The following is a 13,920-nucleotide window of genomic DNA, read 5'->3' on the forward strand; positions in this document are numbered from 1 at the left end:
CATTATGCTAAGTCAAAGATGTTTCCCTCTCGTCAATGATTAGACTGAAAAGATTACATATTGTAGAATTCCATGCACATGACATTCTGAGAAAGGCAAAATTCTAGGGTCAGAGAACATCAGTGGTTGCCAGGGATTAGGGGTGGGGTGGGGTTCACTGTGAGAGAATTTTTGGGGGGCAATGATTGTGGTAATGTTACACAATTCCATGCATTTATCAAAACTCATAGACCCATATACCCCAAAGAATGAGTGTACTACTTGTAAAAGACACCTCAATTTTTTAAGAAAAGCAAAACAAGTCCCCATGAATCTACTAGATTTCTTATTTAAACTTGAATATAGTCCTTTTAACTTAAAAGAATGGCATATGTACTTATGACATTCATATGCACACAGGCCTCTGTGTGTGTTCAGTCGCACATGTTCCATATACTAGTACATGTATGTGTATACACGCTCACACATATGTACACAATATACAGCCACACTTGTGCGCACGCACACACACACACACACACACAACCTGTTCACACACACATACACACACATACACATACACCTGTTCACACACACATACACATACACATACACCTGTTCACACACACACACACACATACACATACACCTGTTCACACACACACATACACATACACCTGTTCACACACATACACACACACAGACCAGACCCAGGTGCACTTACCTGATCAGGAAGTGGACGCAGACGATACTCTCAGACTGGGGGCCCCGGCCCCCTGACACCACGGTGGCCTGGGTCTGGGTCCACAGGTAGCCACCACTCCGTGCCAGGAAGCGATACCGCCCGGTTACTGCCTGTCCCTTGCTCAGCACTGGGGAGGGGGACGGGAGGACTCAGGGCCACGGCACGGGCAACTGGGGAGAGAAGGCTCTGGGGGCAGGGGGTTCGGTATGAGGAGCCAGGGAAGACCGGGTTCCTTGGGGAGCGGGGAGCTAGCTGGTATTGGCAGGCTCAGGCCCAGGGAGACAGAACCCGAACACATACAGGTGTGGATGCTCCGGCCGACGGCATCAGAGTCCAGCGCGTGGATGTACTCGTAAGCAGAACAGCCAATCAGGTCATCGGGGCTGTAGCCAGCGACGTCAGCAATCCTGGGGCGGGGACAGTGGAGCCTGGTCAGTTCAACCGGCTGAGGGAAGGGGCAGGGGACCCAGGGACCAAGCCAGCAAGACAGACAGAGGCAGGTTTGTCACGGAGAGAAAGGGAGAGAGGAAGGAAGAGAGAGAGAAGAGCGTGGCAGGCTGCCCATCCTCATTCCTGAACCTGGGAATGTGTGAGCTCTCACGCCAAAAGGGACTTCGCAGGTGCGGTGCAGGTAAGGGTCTTGAGAGGCAGGGGTTACCAGGGATGATCTGGGTGGACCCATGTAGTCATGGGGGCTCTTCTAAGAGGGATGCAGGCGACCAGAGTAGACGTGATGGTGGAGGAAGAGGTTGGCGTGATGTGCTTTGAGGACGGAATGCAGGGCGTCCTCAGAAGCAGGAAAAGGTGAGGAGGCCCACGCCTCCCTGGAGCTCCAGTAGGAACACGGCCCTTGATTTTAGCCCCAAGAGACTCATGTGAGACTTCTCGCCTCCAGAGCTCGAGAGAAGGCATTTGTGTTGTTTGAAGACACGGCATTTGTGGTAATGTTATAGCAGCCACAGGAAACTAGTATGGGGGGGGGGGGAGGGGAGGAAGGGTGGGAATGGGACAAGCAGAGCAAAGAAAAGGGAATAAAAGAACGTGAAAGAAATAGGAAGGAAGAAAGTCACAAAAAGAAAGATGAGAAAGAATGAATAGAAAGCCCTAACCGGTTTGGCTCAGTGGATAGAGCGTCGGCCTGTGGTCTCAAGGGTCCCAGGTTCGATTCCAGTCAAGGGCATGTACCTTGGTTGCGGGCACATCCCCAGTGGGGGATGTGCAGGAGGCAGCTGATGGATGTTTCTCTCTCATCGATGTTTCTAACTCTATCCCTCTCCCTTCCTCTCCATAAAAAAATCAATAAAATATATTTTTTTAAAAAAGAATGAATAGAAATAAAAAGTAATAAGGATGTTCATGACTTTAAAAACATAGACCCTCCTATAGTGCTTTGTACCAGGCAACTGGCTGAGTGCTCAGAACAGCTGCGCACAGTAGGTCCTGTTAGCATTCCGTAGGGCAGATGACAAAAGTCTGGCACGGAGAGGTGAAACCATTTGGCCAGGGACACACAGCCACGATTTAAACCCAAGCAGTCTGAACCCCGAGTGACCATTTCTGAGTACAACGCCAGGGTGAGGAAAAGAGGGAAGATGCAGAAAAATGAAGGGAGGAAGGAAGGTAGGAAATGCAGAGCAGAAGGAAGAGAGAAAGAAGAGAGAGATAGAATGAGAATGAATAAGGACAGTGTGTTGAGTGCTTACTGCCTGTTGGGCATGGTCCTAGCTTTTTCACACGAATTGACCCCTTTTAGGAGAGCAACGGACAGGGAGGGAGAAACCGAGAGAGAGAGAGAGAGAGAGAGAGAGAGAGAGAGAGAGAGAGAGAGAGAGAATCAAAGATCAAAAGACCCACAGAAAACTCAGCGACTTGGGCAGACAGGAAGAGGAGGAGCTGGGCGGCGGGAGGGGCTCCTGCCCACCTCTCATCGCAGTAGGTGAACTTCATGTCCAGGCTGTGGCGGCTGAGGAAGGCCCCCCGGCCCAGCGGGGGCTCCAGGCTGTCCGGGTGGGGGATGGCTTCACAGATGAGCACCAGGCATTGCAGGGGGGGCTCGAGGTTGGGGCTCCCAGCTGAGGAAGTCTGTGCGGGGGGCTTGTAGACCCTCAGGTGTCCAGAGCAGTGTAGCACCTGGAGGCGGAGGGGTGAGGCGTGATGCGCAGGGGCCTGGGGAAGCCATGGGGCTGGGAGGCAGGTCTCTGCGGGCCCCACGGGGAGCAGAGAAGAAATCCCTGAGGACTGCGGAGAGTTCTGGGGACCCCAGCCCCAACCCCACAGGGACCCCACCTCACGGGGGGAGCTCCAGGTTTTAGGACGCAGGGAGGTCTGAGGGCCCAGATATCAACCCCAGGGAGACTCTAGGCTAGTGGTTTCCAACGTGGGGCACACGCCCCACAGGGGGGCAATTTGATTTTTAGGGGGGCAATTTGAGAATGAGCTATTAACAGTGAATTTTTTGCATTTCTTATGGTTCTAGGGGCCTCATGTACAGTATATAAATATGATTGTGACATATGTATGCATTTCAGTTCTCTATTATAAGTTTTGAAACTTTATTTGCTATTTTTTCACATCACTTCACAATATTATTATTTTTTTTAACAGTTTCTTGCCCTAGCCGGTTTGACTCGGTGGATAGAGCGTCAGCCTGCGGACTGAAGGGTCCCGGGTTCGATTCCGGTCAAGGGCACATGCCTGGGTTGCTGGCTTGAGTCCCAGTAAGGGGTGTGCAGAAGGCAGCCAATCCATGATTCCCTCTCATCATTGATGTTTCTCTCTCTCCCTCTCCCTTCCTCTCTGAAATTAATAAAAACAAACAAGAAACAAAACTGCCACAAGTTCTTAGTGTTGTCTTCCTCAGTCCTTCCACTGTCCTTTCGTCCTTTTATTTTTCTCTTTCATGGCTGCCATGTTCTTTGGAAGCTTGTTTAGACCAAATTAATGGCCTTTTAGGCTTCCTCCACGTGAATAGGAGCTCACTTTTTGAATAATGAGAATCATATGTCACAGGGGATTTTAGACGCTTAGGTGGGGCATGGCCAAGAAAAGGTTGGGAACCACTGCTCTAGGCCCATCAGTCGGGGACACCCCAGGCCCACAGAGATTCGGGCTAAGAAGAGATACAGGGGCCCCCAGCACCCCAATTCCACAGACACCCAACCTCCTAGATGCCCAAGAGACCCAGCAGCCCCACTCTGAGAGAGCCCACAGCATGCTCGGCCGAGGGCACCCCTGGGCTCCAACCCCTGGCAAGGCTTCCGGGCTCATACCCCCCCCCCAGCAGGCCCTCCTCCAGCCGGCCCTGCCCACCTTCCAGGCGGCCGCCTTGAGGTTGAGGGTGCGCCCGCGGCTGGTGAGGGTGCTCTTCATGCGCAAGGAGAAGCAGCGCTCGGTGGGGGCCTCCGGCTTCCTTCTGGACAGGCCTGGGGAGGGCCGTGGGGGGCAGGGGAGAGGCAGGTCAGGGGGCGGCTCTGGACAGGGCCCAGCTCCCTCCAGCATCCTGGGTGCTAGTCTCCCAGCCTCATCCCCACACTCAGACCTGGACCCCGCGAGGTGGGGTCTGCAGGAGCACAGCCACAGCCTCTTCCCACCTTTTTCAATCCGATATTCCAGAGGAGGAGGGGCTATGCTGAGGGCAGGCAAAGCCTCAGTCTCTGTAGTTTGGGGACAGAGGCCTCCAGGGAACTCACTGTGCCGGGGGGTCAGGGCATCCTGAAGCTCCTCTTGGTCACAGGGATGGATGAAGTCAAAGATACTGTGTCCAATGAGCTCAAGCTGTGAGGGCGGGAAGCAGGGGCGTCTTGGGGGGGAAACATTTCACCAAGAACTCTGGCCCATCTCCTCCTTCCCAGCTCATCACCCAGCTGAAATCAGGAGCCTGGGTTATGTCATCAGTCTCCCTATTCCTTCTTCCCCCTCCCCCTTCCCTCCTTCCCTCCTTCCCTCCTTCCCTCCTTCCCTCCTTTCCTTCCTTCCTTTCTTCCCTCCTTCCCTCCCTCCCTTCTTTCCTTCTTTCCTTCTTTCCTTCCTTCCTTCCCTCCCTCCTCCTTCCCTCCCTCCCTCCCTCCCTCCCTCCCTCCCTCCAGCATACTCTTTTCAGGTCTAGATGGTATGGGCACAACAGTGACCACAAAAACAAAGTCCCCGCCTCTCAGAGCTCACTGGCTCGTGAGGGAAGATGGCCCAGTAAACAAAACAAAACACGTATTTATAAAATAATATAATAAGAAATATGAAGAAAACTAAAGCAGGGTACGGTGATGAAATGAAGGGAGGCTATTTTAGAGACAGGAAGTCAGGGACAGTTTCTTTGAACAAAGCCAGCGAGGTGGTCTTGCAGCTCCCGGAGCAGAGTGTTCTGGGAAGCAGAACAGCAAGTGCAAAGGCCCTGGGGTGAGACCACAGTCAAATCCCACCTGTTTGGCAGGCCAACGACCCAACTCCTTTTCCCAGTTCAGGCAATGAGCCTGGTGCTGGGGGTGGGGAAGGGGGCGGGCACAGATGAAAAGGGACCACATTGCTTACCGCCCAGCGGACATGGTGAACAGGGGTGGGTGAGACCTCCCTTCCCTGACAGCACCTCTCTCTCTTTTTTTAAATCACTTACTTTTATTTATTTATTTAATATATTTTATTGATTTTACAGAGAGGGAGAGGGATAGTTAGAAACATGGATTAGCTGCCTCTTGCATGCCCCCTGCTGGGGATCGAGACTGCAGCCAAGGTACATGCCCTTGACCAGAGTCGAACCAGGGACCCTTCAGTCCACCGGCCGATGCTCTATCCACAGAGCCAAACCGGTTAGGGCTGACAGCACCTCTTGTTGCTGGATTTGAATCCTGACTCTGCCACTTTCTAGCTTTGGGACCTTGGGACTTTCATCTCTCTGAGCCCAAGAGGTCACGCTGAAGGACAAATTGGTACCCAGAGTGGGGTAACGAGGCAGGGACAAGGAGCAGATGCCAGCGTGGAGCCCTTTCATGTGAACTAGGAGAAATAATGGTAACGCTCTCATGAGGCCGGCTCTAGGGATTTGCTAAAATTCCTTCTACTCCCTAAGTGTCTCTTGTTTGTCTTCCCATCCTCAGGCCCCTACTCTGACTCCTCTTCTCCCACCCGAGGCCCTCCATCCACCTCTTCGAGGCTCTCCCAGCCTCTAGTTTCACTGGCTCCGATTCTATCTCTGTGCCGCACTTAGAGGAATCTTTCTAAAATAGAAATCTGGCCCTGGCCTGTTTTGCTCAGTGGATAGAGCATCAGCCTGAGGACTGAAGGGTCCCAGGTTCAATTCCGATTAAGGGCACGTGCCCGGGTTGCGGGCTCGATCCCCAGTAGGGGGCGTGCAGGAGGCAGCCGATCAATGATTCGCTCTCATTATTGGTGTTTCTATCTCTCTCCCCCTCTCCCTTCTGCTCTAAAATCAATAAAGAGATATTTTAAAAAATAAAATAGAAATCTGATTCTCCCTCTCTAACACAACCCCTCTTTTGCTTAAAATCCTCTCATGGCTCACCAGTGGTCTGGAACTAAACCCTCTCCCTTGGCCCTAATTCTCCGCCCCTACTGGCCCCTCTCTCTCTGCACCTAACCAGGAGAAATGTCTTTATTTCCCAAAATGCTCTGTGTTTTTAAAAATATATCTTTATTGATTTCAGAGAGGAAGGGAGAGGGAGAGATTGAAACATCAATGATGACAGAGGATCATGGATCAGCAGCCTCCTGCACATCCCCCACTGGGGATCGAGCCTGCAATCCAGGCATGTGCCCTGACCGGAATCGAACCCAGGACCCTTCAGTCCGAAGGCCGACACTCTACCCACTGAGCCACACCGGCCAGGGCCAAAATGCTCTCTTTTACCTCACCTCTAAGTCACTGGATATTCTGTTCCCTCAGTTATCTACTAGTATATTTCTAGTCTTTGCTGGCCCCATCCATTCTCCAGGCCTTTTGACTGGCTTAAGTCCTTCAGGTTTCAGCTCAGATGTTTTCTCTTGGGAACCCTGGCTTCCCCCCAGGTCGGGTCAGGTCCACACCCTCCCCGGGACTGCACAGACCCTTCGGCTGCCCCTTCCCAGCCCTGAGCATTCTGAGTCTCCGTCTGTACTGTGAACCCCACAAAGGCAGGGCTAAGGCGGCCCTGGTCGCCTCTGTATCCCAGCACCACCTGCACGGACCAGGCACAAGGCAGGCAGCTCTTCTCACCTGACTGAGGCCCAGGTGTTTGCTGACGTTCTCCGACAGGTAAGCCATGTCTCCCTCGGCCGTGAGCACCATGACGAAACCCTCCAGGGCCTTCAGGTAGCAGGCGTCCAGTGGCTCCAACCCTGTTCCCACCTGGCTCCACTCCCCTGGCGTCCAGGCCAGCGTGGGTGGGGCAACTCCAGTCAGCCATGGGCCCCACTGGCCAGCTCCCCTCTGCCTTCCCTCACTCAGAGGAAATTAAAGGTCACCCCCCCCCCAGGCGAGGGGGACACACCCCAGTGGCTTGGAATCCCAAGGAAGAGGTCAGGGCCACCAAGGATCGGAATTCTCAGGGAGCAGGGCCTCTCAGGGGGACAGATTCTAAGGCGGTGGGGTCTCCCCAGGGACTAGAACTCTTAGCGGGGGACAGAATTCTAAGGGGATGATATTCCAAGGGGTCAAAATGCTAAAGGGCCAGGGCTTAGGGGGAGTCAGAATTTTAAGGGGGCCCGGATTCTTGGGGCAGGGCCTTCCGGATGGGCAGAATTCTAAAGCAGCAGAGAGGCCCAGGCGACAGCATTCTAAGGGGGCAGAGCCTCCCAGAGAAGCAAAGCTCTTCTGGGCACAGAAATGTGACGGGCAGAGCCTGGGGGGATGACTCCGCTTTCCACATAACACAATTTTGTCAAGGGCCCTGGGATTCCAAGGGGTGTGCGTGTGTGCAGAGGGAATTCTAATGGGACAAGAACTAGAACTAGGGAGCTGGGAGGGGAGGGGGACTTTCTCAAGTAATTCAAAACTGGGCAAGAAGCCTCCCGGGGTATTTATTATAAGGGGCCCAGGCCTTGCAGAGAAGGTCCCCCAGAGGATCAAATCCTAAGGGCTGAGGGGCTTAGGGAATTAGCCCGCCTCCTATTCCGCAGATTTCTAAGGAGGCAAAGCCTCCCCAGGGTGCGATCCAAGGGGCGGGGCCTCACTGGTCATTGACATCTCAGGGAGCGAGCGCCAGGGCCCGCGGGGCCTCACCGGGGAAGTGAAAGGGGGGGCGGAGGGGGGCTGGGGGTCCGCAGGGAAGACGTCGGGGGGCGGGGCCTCCGCAGGTGGGGATTCCCAGGGGCGGGGCTCACCTGCGGCGCAGAGGCGGTGCATGCGCAGGTAGCTGATGGTGAGGCGCATGATGGAGGCCTTGTCCAGGTGGGCGCTGACCCCGCGCGCGAAGGGCAGCGTGTGCGCCAGCTGGTACAGCACCTCGGTCTCCTGGCTGCGCCGGCTGCGAGCCGCATCCCGCGACTTCTCCTTGCGCAGCTCCGTGCTCGACCTGCGGGCGCGGGCAGCGATCACGGGCGGCCCCTCGGGAAGGGAGAGAGGGGGACCGGGCCAGCACGTGGGGCGCTGCCACATGGGGCGCGGGCTCGCTGTACCAGCTCCCGAAGCACCCAGGGGCTGAAAGGGCTATGCGTGGGGGCTGCTCCTAGCCTCGGGTTTTATCTGCCCTCCAGCGCCCCGCAGGCCCGTTTGGTCCCCTCCCTGACTTATCTGCTGTTTATTCCCTGGCTTGGGACGTCTGGGGGGACAGGGAGGCCTCCTGCTGGGAGGGGGTGGCCGCGCTGGCCCGGAGCCAGGGAAGGGAAGGCGCAGGAAGAAGCTGCCTGCAGCTAGCCAGACCCCTGCCCTCCGGCCTCCCAGGATCGCCTGTCCTGACCGTCCCCCCTCCTCAGCTGAGCTGAGGCCTCAGAATCTTGGAGCTCAGATCTCAAAGTCCAAGGAACCCACCAGCAGGGGCCCCGCAGGGCGGGCGACGCGAGGCAGATCAACCTAACGCTCACCCCTGCCCTTGCACCCGCTCAAATGTCTGAATTCTGAGAGTCGAGTGGGGGGTAGAAGGATGAGTATGTTTCTGTCAGAAATATATGTCACTTATTCCGCTTCTATTATGTCAGTCCACATGCCACGTGTGTTACTTATATTCACCCATCTAGAGCTCAGACAACCCTAGAAGGAAAGTCACATCCCCATCCAACAGATGGGGAAACCGAGGGACAGAGGGGTGCCGCGTTTGCCCACAAGGAGTGAAGCCAGGGTATTAACACTTCTATTTTCTCTGTCTCTCTGGCTCTGGGTTGATCTCCAGGTTTCAGTGCTTCTCTCTTAAAAGTCAAACTCCAGGTCTATCTGAATCCAAACTCTATAGTTTAAAAAAAATATATTTTTATTGATTTCAGAGAGGAAGGAAGGGGAAGAGAGATAGAAACATCAATGATGAGAGATAATCATTGATCGGCGGCCTCCTGCACGAGTGGGGATCAAACCTGCAACCTGGGCGTGTGCCTTGGGAATTGAATCATGACCTCCTGGTTCATAGGTCGATGCTCAACCACTGAGCCACACCGGCCAGGCCAAACTCTATACCATAGTTGTTCTGGTTTTTTTTTTAGGTTGTAGAGTACATTACATACAGCATCTATAATCGTATCTGTATTTATAATAGTGATAAAACCATTAATAATAAGCAGCTATAACTTGCTAAGTGTTTCTGTGTCTGGCACCGCACTAAGTACTTTGCCTGTCTGTACATATTCCATCCTAGGAGAGCTCTAGGCAGGAGGCAGCTTAAGCCTCCGCTTCACAATGGGGAAACTGAGGCTCTGAAAGGTGAACTCCTTTGCTCAGGAAGTCACAAAGCCAGAAACTGGCAGAGCTGGGATTCGAACTCAGGCAGGGAGGTTCCAAAGCCTTCATGCTTCTAATTCCTGCCGTGTGACCCACCCCAGGGAAGCAGGCCTCTAAGAGGGGAGGCTGTCCCTTCCTAGAGACCAGAGGCCACTTCTGGGGGTGGCATCAACCTCACTCCCCAGCAGACCTGCAGCCCCACCCACAGACACCCAGCGAGGGGGGAGAAGACTGTGCTGGGGGACTGCAGAGGGCAAAGACTTCTCTGGGGGGGGGGGGGAGGAGGGTTGAGGGAGCCAGCGATCACCCCCATTCCTTCCCTCCCAGCTGGTGGGGGGAGCAGGGGCCTCCACTCCTGCTCTGCCCAGAGGACATTCCGTCCTGTCCCGTGCTGGTTCTGTTCCAGCCCTGTTTGTCATCCTGCCCTGAGGGTAGGGGTGGGAGGGCCTCACTGGGCGGAGGGAACAGGGAGTGGGAACGGGGGTGAGGCCGGCCCCCACCGCCCGGGCAGCTGGGCTCTGTAATCTTCTCTGTGGCCGACTTCTCCCTCCACCGAAGGAACCAGCTGGTGCTGCCGCAGACCCTCCTTCCAGCTCCCAGCTTGTGCTCTGACAGGAAGTGTGGGCCCCTCGGTGTCTTCACAAACGTCTGTGTCCCCCGCCTTTCCCACTGCAAAGCGGGGGCTAGTGCCTCTGGCTCAGGGTTCCAGCCTTGACAACATGACTAATGAGCTGTGTGGCTTTGGGTAAGTGGCAGAGCCTCCCCGAGCATAATAACAACACCTACCTCACAGCGTTCTTTTAGTTATTTATTTTAAAATGTTTTTTATTGATTTAAGAGCGAGAGGAAGGGAGGGAGGTAGGAAGGAAGAGAGAGAGAGAGAGAGAGAGAGAGAGAGAGAGAGAGAGACATGGATGCTGCCTCCTGCATGCCCCCGATTGGGGATCAACCCAGGCATGTGCCCTGAGTGGGAATCAAACCAGCGACCTTTTGGTGCACGGGATGATGCGCAACCAACTGAGCCACATTGGCCAGGGCCTCCCACGGTTCTTTTAAACATTAAATGAGTTAATATATAGCAAGGGCTTAAAAGAGGGCCTGGCAACTGGAGAGTGCTCTATAAAGGTTATATATAATTTTTATTACACCCCTCCCCTTTGTCCACATCAGAGATGGAAGGCTTAGGAGCCTCTTGGGCACTGGAGGGACTGGGCGCTTTGGTGCGAATTCCGAGGCGAGGCGTATGCACAATTACCTACAGGACTTTTACACAAGCACCTTTGGAAAAGACTAAATAATAGCAATAGTAACTGTACTGATAGTGTTGGGGTATTGAACACTCATTAAGCCCTTTCAACAGGCAGAGTGGCCTCCCTGTCACGGTGGCATCACAGGCCCAGAGGACCCAGCTGCCGATCCCGGTCCTCCACCGATGGCCAGCCACGCTCTAGGCGTCTCAGTCGGACCTTGTAGCTACTAGTATTTTCCCTGAAAAGAAAGCAGGGAGGTGATGGAACTTGCCCGAGGCCACACAGCTTTTAGCGGCAGCGCCAAGTTAAAAGCCAGGTCTGTCTGTCTCCACCCAGAGCTCTGTCTGAGCTGAACACGGTTTATTGCATACCAATGGGGTGTCCTGGTCCCAAGATCTGTTCCCTCACTGCTCTTCAGCTTGATGAGGGGCGGGGGAGGGGAGGCATGGCTGCTATTTTTCCAGGATATGAAACTGAGGCTCAGAGAGACAGTCGCTGGCACAAGGTCACACAGCCAGGAAGCGGGTGAACTGGGATTTGAACCCCGGCTTTAGGGGCCTGTGCTCTTAAATGCCTTGGCAGGGGTGCCCACCCAAGGGATCCCCTGCCCCGCCTCTCCTTTGCCCAGGGGCCTGAGTCGTCGTCCCCCCCCCCCCCCCCCCACGTCCCATCCCTGCTGCCTCCAGATTTCCCCAGCTGGACAGTCTCCCCAGCTGGCCCGGTGCCCAGCCCTACTCCAGCCCCCCTGGCACCCTGCCCAGCTTGGGACGTGCAGCTGGAACCCTGCCACCCTTCCGCTGTTCCAGCAGAGAACAGGGGGCGGGGCCAGGGCCTGGAGGCCCCAGGGTGAGGCCCGAAAACAGGGACTGAAGCCCAGTTCTCCGCCCCTCCTCCCCCGACTGGGAGAGGGAGAAGCAGACTTCTTCCCTGTCCTGGAGAACTGGCCACCTGGGAACACAGGCCCAGAGAAAGTGGGGAGACCCTGCCCCTATTCAGGGCTGTTCCTGGGCCTCTCCTCTGACACGGAGCTGAGTACTGGGGGTCTTGCAAAAAAGTGTAGAGGATCTGGGAGGTTTAGGCACTGCCCAGAGGTGGCCTGAGAAGGTAGTCAGGGTATGGATTTGAGAAGGGATTTGGGGTGTGGGCCAAGAGGAGTCTCCCGGCTCCCCGACTTGCTCCTTCCCAGGGACACGGTAATCCAGTGGGGTGCCCATACCAGAAGAGAGGGCTTGTGGGCAGTGTGCCCATCAGAACTTCCCAAGAACATTCCTGACCAAGGTGGGCTAGCAGTAAGCCCAAGCTGGCAGAAAGGAAGGGGGTGAGAGGCTATGGGGGCCCCACTCACCATCACCCAGGCCCCCTTTGGCCCAAGTGCCATCCTAGGGGTGCGGAGGGGACAGAGTGTGGCCGGGACCTGGGTTCGAGTTATGAGTGGGGTGGGGTTGTGGTGCTGGGATGACAACCCAGGAGAGAATTGGCCTTCAGTGGGGAGGGGAGAGCACTCCTGTTCAGCCAAGAGGGGGCCTCACCCAGCCAAGAGGGGGCACTGGGAGGGGTAGGGCCAGGCTGGCCCATTAGGGATGGGATGGAGTTCCCTAATGGGCCTAGAGCCAGAGACTGGAATAGATTTGGGGGGGAGGGGGGCAGGGGAGGAGGGAGATTGCTTAAGGGGGAGGGTGAAAAACATGGGGGTGTGTGGATGGATCCAATCAGACCTGGGAATCCAGGGAGGAGGGAAGGGGGTGAGGCTTCCTGGATGCCTCAGATTGGACAGGGGAAACCAAGGGCCTGGGGCACTTTCTGGGGTCCCCATGCAGACATAGCCAGGTCAGCCCCTTGGCAGAGGACCCAGAGCACAGCCCCCCCCCCCCCCCCAGCATATCTGCACCTGCTGGGAGCTGAACACAGAAGCCTCCCTCTGCCCAGGATGATCCGCGGAGCAATGCAGGAGGCTTCTCCTTAATCAGGCACAGCACCCTCCTTTGGGTCCCCCCCCCCCCCCCAAAAACGCGGTGCGTCCCTTCCCATGATCACAGGAACGGGGTGGGGTGGAGGAGGGACATGAAGGTCTTTGGCAAGTGGGTCAGGCCGTTCCCCTGTCATCAAAGGGGGTGACCCCACTTTTCAAAGGGCTACAGAAAGGCCCCTGGGGAGGGTCCCAGGTAGCGTTTGAAAGGTGACCCCTTCTGAGTATTTCTAGGGATCTCAAGTTTGGGAGACTGTGCCAAGAAGGGTCCAGTTAAAGGGGATCTGTCTTCCCCTGATGAGTCCCCATTCCAAGGGATTCCCTATGTCTGGGAAGGCTCAAGTTGGGTGTACCCCATACCCTTTAGGATCTCAAGGGTCTGGTGGCAAAGGACAACCTCAATGTTGGGGGTTCCGAGGCCAGAAGGGTCAATATGTGGAGCGAGAATGCCTTCACGAGAAGCCCAGGAACCGCTCAAACAAAACACCCCCCTTTCCATGGGGACCCCGAGTTTCATCCCCAACCAGGAGGGGTCACGAATCCGCAGCAGCAAGAAATCGGGGATCACGACTCTCAAGTCGCTCCTGGCAAGAGAGGCGGGGCAGCCAGGGACTTGGGGAAACCCCCGCACCCCTGCAGCCCCCTAGGGTGGAGGGTGCGGCAGAGACGTGCCTCCCACCGCTCTTTCCGGGGGGCGCCCTTGACTTGCACCCAAGCATCCCCCACCCGGGTCAGGGGTCCCTAGAAGGAGAGCCCCCCATTTTCATCATTCCGGCCCCTGAATCCCAGTACCTTGCGCGCTGCAGCCCCAGCGCCATGGCTCGCGCGTCGCAGCTCGGGCGCCCTCGGCGGCCCCCCGCCCCCTCCCCTGCCCGGCGAGCCCCCTCCCCAGCTCCTCCCCCGCCGCGGTATTGGCTGCTCTGAGCCCGGCCCGCGGCTCTGATTGGTCCAACCGTCTGTCACTTCCGAGAAAGAGGCGGGACCAGAGACGAAGTCTTGGAAGGCCAGGCGAGAGGGGAACACACCCCCGCTCCCAGCCACGCCCCTGGCCGCCCGCTTTCTCAGCGGAGTCGCCAGCCCGGTCGGTGGCCGCGCCTCCTGGCCCGGCCTCTGTCGGGACGTTCCGACA

General features: G+C 56.0%; 1 protein-coding gene across 4 annotated transcripts in view; it reads right to left on the reverse strand.

Moving 5' to 3' along the window:
• HIF3A (hypoxia inducible factor 3 subunit alpha) overlaps nucleotides 1-13,658 on the reverse strand; it is a 36,035-nt gene extending 22,377 nt beyond the window's left edge. For 2 of the 4 annotated variants that reach the window (XM_036302981.1, XM_036302979.1), the window contains exons 1-8: nucleotides 13,584-13,658; nucleotides 8,033-8,223; nucleotides 6,927-7,072; nucleotides 4,414-4,498; nucleotides 4,034-4,146; nucleotides 2,646-2,854; nucleotides 1,025-1,131; nucleotides 704-851 (exon numbers count right to left, since the gene is read on the reverse strand). In XM_036302981.1, the coding sequence (XP_036158874.1) occupies nucleotides 704-851; nucleotides 1,025-1,131; nucleotides 2,646-2,854; nucleotides 4,034-4,146; nucleotides 4,414-4,498; nucleotides 6,927-7,072; nucleotides 8,033-8,223; nucleotides 13,584-13,609 (1,025 nt within the window). In that variant the 5' untranslated portion in view covers nucleotides 13,610-13,658. Of the gene's footprint in view, nucleotides 1-703; nucleotides 852-1,024; nucleotides 1,132-2,645; nucleotides 2,855-4,033; nucleotides 4,147-4,413; nucleotides 4,499-6,926; nucleotides 7,073-8,032; nucleotides 8,307-13,583 lie in introns of those variants that run through there. The other 2 variants (XM_036302980.1, XM_036302982.1) reach the window with 2 other exon arrangements.
• Between the last annotated feature and the right edge of the window lie 262 nt (nucleotides 13,659-13,920).

This window comes from Myotis myotis, unplaced genomic scaffold, assembly GCF_014108235.1.
Source record: "Myotis myotis isolate mMyoMyo1 unplaced genomic scaffold, mMyoMyo1.p scaffold_m19_p_34, whole genome shotgun sequence".
NCBI lineage: Eukaryota > Metazoa > Chordata > Mammalia > Chiroptera > Vespertilionidae > Myotis > Myotis myotis.